The following is a 9,175-nucleotide window of genomic DNA, read 5'->3' on the forward strand; positions in this document are numbered from 1 at the left end:
TATATATATATATATATGATTTTAATTTGTTCACAATCCATACACTCATTATAAAGGGGAAGGATGCTTTCTTAAATTTGAACTCTTCATCACAAAAACTCTGTTTAGTTTTCGTAAGTTTACTTTTAAAAGTTTAGCAATTAGTTTAATTAAGTTAGTCTTTTAATTGCATTTTATTTAACATTCAATCATTTATTCTAGATTCAAATTTTGTACTTCACTTTTGTTGTTTAAATTGTAGTTTACATTATAATTATAAGAATTTACCTATAAGCGTTTACAACTTCACAGTGAGATCAATATCTAGGACTCCATTAGAGCCCTTTATTACTTAGCGAAACGTATACTTGTGTTATTTTTAGGGGATTTGACAATTTAAAAAATTTTAAAAAGAAAATACTATTTTCACTAAAGTTATTTTTGTTGGGATTAAATTGCATATTTACTATTATATCTGCCGTGTGTATTTTGTAATATTGAAAAATATTTGCAAAAATAACACATTAAACTCGCCCGCATCAGTGGTACCTTCTTGAAGTACTTTTTATTTTGAATGGCTTCTACTAACTCTGCAATAGAGACTGTCAAAAGAGGGGATATCAAGGTTTCATGATCATTCAATAGCTGCTCTTAATAATGAGCTGGCCACTAGTCAGGCTATTAGCTTAACCTCCTTCATTGTGGTTCATGTCAACCCCTTATTATCCCGAGACGACCAATGATCTTCATATCATGGCTGAATAGAAGAATGTAAGTCTTCTCTTGGTCTCCATTTGTCATCTTTGGAGGCCCTTACCTATAGATGACAAGTGGCTGACTCTACTCTGGCAGAAGTATGAATGGAGTTATATCTCTTGTCAAAAATATGATTGTTGGCCAAATCCAATAATATAGCTAGATTTTTTGGTCGTTAAAGACCCAAAGCATAGTGGAAGGGTTTCTCTTTTCAGTCCCTGAGCTACAGCAGCGTGTGTTGCTTTGGATTCTAGATCCCACACTTCCAACATCACTTTCTGAAACCTCATGACGAACGAGCGAATAGATGACCTATTCAGACAATGCTAAGTGGTTAGTTGAACCAGTTTGGTCCTTGTAAGACTTCCATGATCCTAAATTTCTCAAGGGGTTCTTCTTAAAATTGGCTGTCTGTCGAATTGTGCCAACCCAACACAGTGTTGGTATTGGGAGTCTCCTTGTCTTTCCAAGGCCCAAGTTATCCTCCTGCCGTTGGGCACCAGCTCTTCCTTCTAAGCGCTCTGGTCTCAAGAGCTCTTCTCTGTGCTATAACTTCTCATATAGTCTTTTCCATTCTATTTAAAATTTGATCCCTCAACTCCTGGATCTATTGCTGCACAAACCCCCTTGTGCACTGCATGCCTGCAATGTCTTTTTGGTGGATTTCATCTCATCATTGTGCTCTTTTTTTGTTACTGACATAATCCACGGTCATTGCACCTTTTAGAATGTTGAATCTGAATTTGTTTGAGAGTCATACCTAAAGAATAGGGCATAAATTGAGTGAGAGAGAGAGAATACAATAATGAATAATAGAATGAGGGGATTGTGCAGCCTTTTATTAATGGAACAGTCTCTTATTTATAGGCAAAGAGAGTATAATATGTATAATTTCATCATTACCCCCACCTTAATGAGGGCATTATGGGGTATTTTGGTTAAATGAATCTATGGCCTGATTATCCTATCACTCGGTTAGCTTAGATTAGTGGGCCTTAGTTCGATAAGACTTATTTATCGGACTATGCTATCTTTAGAGTTGCCGACCAGCACTTGTTAATCTTCGGTTGTCCGGACTTAGTCAACCAGTCAGCTGCTTTGGTTCAACTATTGACTATCAACTACTAGATGAGGAGCTTTTGTAGCTAGGATATGACTAGATTGTCGAGCAGAGGGTGAAACATTGTAATCAGACACACAACTCATCCCTAGAAAAAGAAAGTCTTTCAGGCACTCGTGGAGTATATCATGGTAAAACTTTCGGCCTTCTGATGAAAAGTTTCAAAGACTATTGTGAGGTGGTAGGCAATGCTGAGGCGAGAGCTGGGCTAAGGCCTTCTCTCGACCTGATAAATCTTGGTTATTAGCTCAGACGGCTTGCGTCTAATCGGTTTCGAATCCCGATGTGCTTTTGGTCAATGAAGTTCTTTGATCTTCCGATAAGGGCTAAGGCCTTCTCTCGACCTGATAGAACTTGGTTATTAGCTCAGACGGCTTGCGTCTAATCAGTTTCGAATCCCGACTAAAGGGATCTGCTTTTGGTCAATGAAGTTCTTTGATCTTCCGATAAAAAAGCTTTGGGTCTTTCTTCTTTGAGCTATTCTTGGTCGTAATTTCATCTCTTGGTTTGTTGAATTCCTCGAGATTTGTGCTAACACATTTCTAATGTATATATATTTTCATTCATATCATATAAAAAGATATTAATTTTATTAATTCTTTTAATAGTCAAATATATCTTGGTGCATATATTTATGACACCATATAGATATCTGACTTTAGGTGTTAGATATTTAAATTCATATAAATCATGCCAAGTATATAAATTTCCCATAATTGCAATGATAGATTCTTTTTTCAAATTTAAAGAAATTTTTACTTCATGCAGTAAAAAGAAGAAAAATTGAGGTTGTTTTTTGTAGCATTGCGTGACCCTAAAATTGTTTTTTAGATGAAGCTCCGGAATCCCTTTCCATCAAGCTGGTGTACTCGCTGTCTGGTCGAACTGACGGATAATGGCGCTCGTTTCCGCTCGCCATTCCCACTCTCTTCTTCTACAGCATTTCTCCTCTGTATCTTCCTTCGCTGTCGGCGGCCATGCCTTCGATCCGGAGATTCGTCGGCTAGCCAAGTTCCAGCGTTTTACGGACATCGAAGCTATTCTTGAACCCCGTAAGATAATTCTTCCCGCCGACTACTCATCGCGCGAACCCTACCTAGCCTCCTTCATCACCGCGTACGCCTCTGCTGGCATGCTTGACCACGCTGTCCGCACCCTTGACGAGCTCCCTCGCCTTGGCGCCCCTCGCACCATTCTCTCCCTGAACGCCCTCCTCTCCGCCTGCAATCACTCTAAAACCCTGTCCCCCCGCGTCCCTGAACTGTTCTCCAACCTCTCTCACTGCCATTCCCTTTCCCCAGATAAGGTCTCCTATGGCATCCTCATCAAATCCCTTTGTCTTGCCCGCAACGCCTCTAAAGCCCTTCTTGTCCTCGAGGAGATGGATAACAAAAGGATCGAGATCACCGCAATATCCTACACCACCATTATGGATTCCTTGTACAAGGAAGGAAAGCCGAAGGAGGCCGAGCGACTCTGGCAGGAGATGCGCGCCAAGGGAGTCGTTCCGGACGTGGCTGCCTATAATGTTAGGGCTATGGACCGGGCTGTGAACGGGAATCCGAATGATGTGATAGGGGTGATGGAAGAGATTAAGGCCGAAGGGATGGCACCTGATATATTCACCTATAATTACATAATGATTTGTTATTGCAAGCATGGGCGGGTAGAGGATGCGAAGGGTGTATACAGGGAGCTCAAAGAGAAGGGATGTGAGGCCAATGCGGCTACTTATAAGAATTTGCTTTACGCGCTTTGCAAGAATAATGATTTTGTGGGTGGACTTGAGATTTTCGAAGATTGCGTGAAGCAGAGAAGGGTTCCGGACCTTGGTTCTGTGATGATGCTGGTGAAGGGGTTGATGAAGGCTTCCAAGATCAGGGCGGCAAAGAGGGTGGTTACTGGTCTGAGAAAGAAGTTCCCTGAAGATTTTAGTGGTAGTTGGAAGAAGCTGGAGAATGTAGTTGGCTTGAGCAATGATGAAAAGGTACCTGAGGTTGAAAGCTAGCTTGTATGATTGGGAATGCTTCAATGTTTTTCTGCTCGTGCTTTTTGCAGTGTCATTTTATATAGCAATTTTACTTCCACGGTTGATGGATAAATCTGTCTAGTTGTTGATTGGCGGAATAGCGATTGTTCTAATTTTCCTTTACATGAGATGCATCAAAATAATTTTATCCCTAGGTTTGGATTCATTTTTGCGTATTACCAGTCTAATGATTTTGGTATCTTTTCCTTAAAGCTTTTGCTTCTTACTGGAATTGAACATTTTATCTTACTTATATTTTGACATTGATGGAAAAACCTTTTTTTTTTTTTGTTTGAAAGATGTTTGAAAGATTTACTTGGTAATTTATTATCAGCCAATTTGACTTCATTAAAAGTTGCTTATTAAACTTTTTTCATCTATCAATTTCTGCAAGGTTAATGTTTGGGCCGGAATCTGTCATGTTTTGGATAGATTTAGCTTTCCACAGAAATGTGTTTTTTGTCTCAAGTTTCATTGCCCTTGGGAGTATTTCTCAAGTATATATCATGGCATTCTTCAGATGCTTACAAGGATATCATTTTTTCCTCATGATTTTAAATGGGTTGGCGTGTGCATGTTTTATTTAGTATAATTTCTAAAGATTGATGCACATTTTCAAGAATAGAATTATCTTCTGCCACTTATTCCTTTGAAGTTACCCCAGTTTATTGAGTTGGATCTGTGCATGTCAAGAAATGAATGACCAGTAGTGTTTATGCTCTTGTACTAGATGTTCCACGCGATTAATCCTCACTAATATCTGTATTTAGTATCTTTAAGCTAAATTTGCTGAAACTGTGTTATGTGCATAAATATTATTTATTTTTTGATATGGTTAGATTCTAAACTTGAAGGTAAATGTTCATTAAAGTTGGGACTATATTTTGATTCATGTGTTTTGGCATACTTGATTTAATTTAAATTTCATCTTTTAGTTTTTATTCCACACCAGATATTTGATTTCTTTAAGCGTGATAAAAGTATGAATTTGGCATGTCCTTGTAAAAACATGAGATAAAAGTTCCTTGCATTAATGAATTCTTTTTTTCACTAAATTTATTTCACATATTTTATTATTTTTTTCTCGTGTTCTTGATTTTGCTCGAGTTTGATCCAAAAAGAATCTATGTTGTAATTTTACTCAAGTTTGATACAAAAAAGGTTCTGGTTTTGGTGATTAAATTATAATTCCTTGTTTATTTTTTGTTGTTTAAAGTTCTTGTTGATCTCTTCTTATTTATTATTTCATTGCATTATCCTTTAGATTTTACTTAGCATATTTAACGTTTGCATTTAAAGAATGTAAGTTGTTGCATATTTAGTAGTTTGTGATCTGACTGTTTAAGCATTTTTTGCTTGATTTACGTACATCTCATCACAATGTTGTATCATAAAATCATAACACTATACTATCCTGCATCTCGTATGATAGCCTATTTTCTCATTAAAAAATAAATTAAATGTTGGACATCTTAATTGGGTAAAAATAATAAATGATGTAATTTAAACATAATAGGATAAATTTTAGGTTTAGATGACCATAATATAGAATTGTCAAGTTCAAAATTATATTCATAATTGGATGGATGAACACAATATAATAATTGTGAGGTTTAAAATTATATTCTTAATTTGATGATACATGAGAACTTTGAAATTTCTTACATTGTGTTAGTGATTTATATGGTTTCTTTTAAAATTTTAATTTTCTCGGATTCCCAAAAAGGTGGATGCATTAAATCTAAAGGCATGCCTACTCATTTTGGCGTAGTGTTGCCATTAAATTGTCATGGCTGTTTGAAATATAAACTATTAGAGCAATATTTCTCATATGATGAATATCGGTAGTGTTGCCATTAAATTGCCATGACTATTTAACATATAAAACTATTAAGAGTAATATTTGTCATATGATGAATATAGGAATCAATTGTTTGATTGATTTAAAAATTTTAAATTAGTTAAATATGGCTTGTTTCAGTATGATGCAATATTTATAAGTTTTAAAGCTAGATATGATTTGTTTTTAGATTACTTTGTTATTATTATTTATTTCACGCTATGATGCGTTGGCGTGGATACATGCACACAAACATGACATCAACATAGGAACAACAATACTGGATATTTGTAAAAAGTAAGGCACAACATGGCATGGACATGTTTTTGTATTTTATAAATTATAATATGAAATATTAAATTTCTATTAACCATTAAAAGCATCACTTGATAAAATATTATATTATATGCATATACGTCACAAAAGATGCCATATGCTACAAGAACAAGTTATTTATTTTAAGTGAAGAAAATGAAATAAAGTCTAAATAATTAATACATTAATTATAATTTTAACGTCATAAATTAAAGGTTTTTAAATTTATTTCTATTCCTTTTACTAAAATTCTTAGCATCTAAAATAAAGCTTCTCATTTGACATATTTGAAGAATGTAATCAGTACTTTTCTAATTATTATAATGCATGAAGTATAAGCATTACTATAATAATTTTTGTGGGAATGGATTAATTGTTGCATTGAATCATATATATCTATATTTGTTTCAATATAGCATTTTTTTTCTTAGTTATTGGCCATTTCAAGATGATTTTGATGCCAAGTTGGATAGGAGAGATGCGGGACGGCTTCAATGTTTAGGTGGACATGTAGATGGCTTTGATGCTTAGAGAGAGATCAGAGATAACTTCAACATTGAGGCGAAGATGCAAGAGGGCTTAGTAGACTAATAAGATATGTGAGACCGCTTCAATGAAGAGGTGTGTGATGCAACACAGATAAGACTGGGTCTAGGTATAAAGAGACAACTCATCAAAAAAATTAGCCCAATCATAAGAAGCATTTAGAATATCCAATTTAATTTTGAATTAAATTTTTTTCTTCAAATTTTATTTTATTTTTCAAAGTTTATATTTAGGTTTATTGTTATGTACTTATATGGTAAATTTGAAAGTTTGAATTTCATTGGTGTTTAAATTTTCAAAATTTGAGGGAAAAGAATTTTTATCATGAGAACAGGTTATTGTTAATTCATGAAATCATGTAATTAATTAATTCAATAAAATTTTAAATATTTTTTAAGCCTCATTGGGCTGGCCTCCATCTTTCCTTTCTAAAGGAGGAGCCATCCCCCTTTCCTCTGTATTTCCCATTCCTTAATTATATTAAGGTTATTATGTAAGGAGCTATTTTTGCTAAATGAAGATTATTAATTGAAAAAAAAAAGAAATTTTCATCCGAGTTTTAGTGGGTTGATGTTCGGCCAAAGGAGGTTAGGTTTTGGCGAGTGATAAATTTAATTATTATTGTACTTCTATTTTTTCTTATTATGAAAATCTAGATCTTGTTGTGATATTTTTGTTCTTTCGTCAATCTACCTCCCAATATTTTTTAAATCCAAATCATCCACAAAATCCCAACCTAATTCCACCGTGAAGTAGTCAGCTAAGATTAGGTCAAATCCTATCCAGTCTTGTTCCTTTGGCTAATTATCTCCTTAAAACACTTTAAAAAGTTGTGAAAAGTTCTAGAATTAATCTGTACACAATTTTCTTATTTTTGACCATTGTTTCTAAATTTTCTCAAGTTCTAAATCTCTTCTTCAAAACTAACATCCACCCCACCCAAAACTTGCTGCCAAGTTTGGTTCTTATATGACCTAGTATTCAATAAAGTCTAGAAAAAATATCATAACTCCATACAAATTTATAAAACTTTTCAAAATATCTTTATAATCACAATCTGAGATTTTCAAGTGGTTTTAAGCCTTGGGGTTGCCTATATCTCACCTCAAAAGCCTGAAGTCAGAGTTAGGTTTTTTGTATTTATTTTTGGGTTGTATCTTACATCCTTGCCTCTTAACTTGAGTTATATTCTTGATTTTTCACCTAAACTCTATTCCCTTGCTACACACTTGACATCATTTGAAGTTTTGTAACCCAAAAGAACTATCACTCTTAAGGGAAGCCCACGGCTCCCCACTAAGTTTTGGTATTAGAGTATAAGATTGAAGAAAGAGACAAAGCTTTGAGGAGACATTTGTATAAAAAATGTTTTTATTCATTAGCATCTGTATAAAATCTTTTTCTTATGTTATTCCCTTCTATGGTGCATTTTATGTTGTTTAATATGTTTGATTTGTTTAATGGCAGTTCAATAAATTTTGTGATATTTCTCCAGTTGATTTTCATTACATAATCGATTTAAACCCTCTTTCCTTAACCAATTCTTATAAATCACTTGTGGCAACCAATTTAATGTCTCAATCACTTTTTACAGTATTTCAATTTTAAGAATCTTAATATGATCTTTGTTTCTAATTAATCAAACTTCAAAATTATATTTATTTGTGTTAATGAGTTGAATCTATTTATGATAATTTTGTGTAAGCTCACATTTGTTTCACTTTCATGTTTTATATCATTTCACATCATTGAGGCAGCTCAAAACAAGCACTCACTCTTACAAATACATTTAAATTTAATTAATTGCTCAGATAATTGCATTGTCTGTACACCTTTACTTCACTAACACAACATACCACGAAACTCAACCATGATTGAAGAGTTTTAGGGGTTAGCTAGAATGCTTAAAGATCGAAGTATTAGGGCTAATACTTGTGATGATAGGCTAAAGCAAGTCCACCAATTTCTATGAGAAAATGACAATAAAATGCCAATCCTATTTGAAGTTATGATGGACCGGCTTAACCAACTTATTCATAGATTGCAAACACCAATTCTAGCTCTCACTCAACCCATCCTTCCTAAGAATTTTCATGTAGAGAACCTAAATTTTAGGAATAACAAAGGGCGTATGAATCATTTTAGTGGAGTGTACCAAAGTAAAAATGGCGATGACTTTGTTGACCATATTGAGAATGTGAATGAAGGACTTATCTTTGATGTGGTTTCTTAATTGTTTTAGCCAAATGGATGATTATCGGAGGGTAATTTTTTCCCAAAAAAAGGAGTTTATTTGCCATGCAAAAATTTATTGGTGCAATATTTTGGTAAAGGAAGAGAACTATGAAGACAAATCATTGCCTTAGCAGACATGGAAGAAATGCTGTTGTCTAAATATTTTCCCAAACATTATGATAAAAAGCTCCATGGGTATTTAATGACTCTTAGACAAAAAAATATGCCCATCCTTGAATATATACTTATTTGAGGATTTTGTGGCTAGATCTTAGTGCAATAATAATAGTTGACATCTTGCTAATAAATTTATCATTAAGTCTTAAACTGTATATTAGACATGAGGTGAGCTGCA

General features: G+C 34.1%; 1 protein-coding gene across 1 annotated transcript; it reads left to right on the forward strand.

The window, feature by feature from the left end:
• Positions 1–2,694: 2,694 nt before the first annotated feature.
• On the forward strand, positions 2,695–4,050 carry LOC110031533 (pentatricopeptide repeat-containing protein At4g36680, mitochondrial-like). Its single transcript, XM_020734778.1, has one exon. The coding sequence runs from the start codon at positions 2,751–2,753 to the stop codon at positions 3,861–3,863; it is 1,113 nt and encodes a 370-aa protein (XP_020590437.1). The 5' UTR covers positions 2,695–2,750; the 3' UTR covers positions 3,864–4,050.
• Positions 4,051–9,175: the final 5,125 nt, after the last annotated feature.

The sequence above is a fragment of the Phalaenopsis equestris genome, unplaced genomic scaffold (genome assembly GCF_001263595.1).
Source record: "Phalaenopsis equestris unplaced genomic scaffold, ASM126359v1 Scaffold000838, whole genome shotgun sequence".
NCBI lineage: Eukaryota > Viridiplantae > Streptophyta > Magnoliopsida > Asparagales > Orchidaceae > Phalaenopsis > Phalaenopsis equestris.

Coding starts and splice junctions, on each gene's coding strand:
- LOC110031533 (XM_020734778.1), top strand. CDS start 2,751: ATGGCGCTCGTTTCCGCTCGCCATTCCCACTCTCTTCTTCTACAGCAT.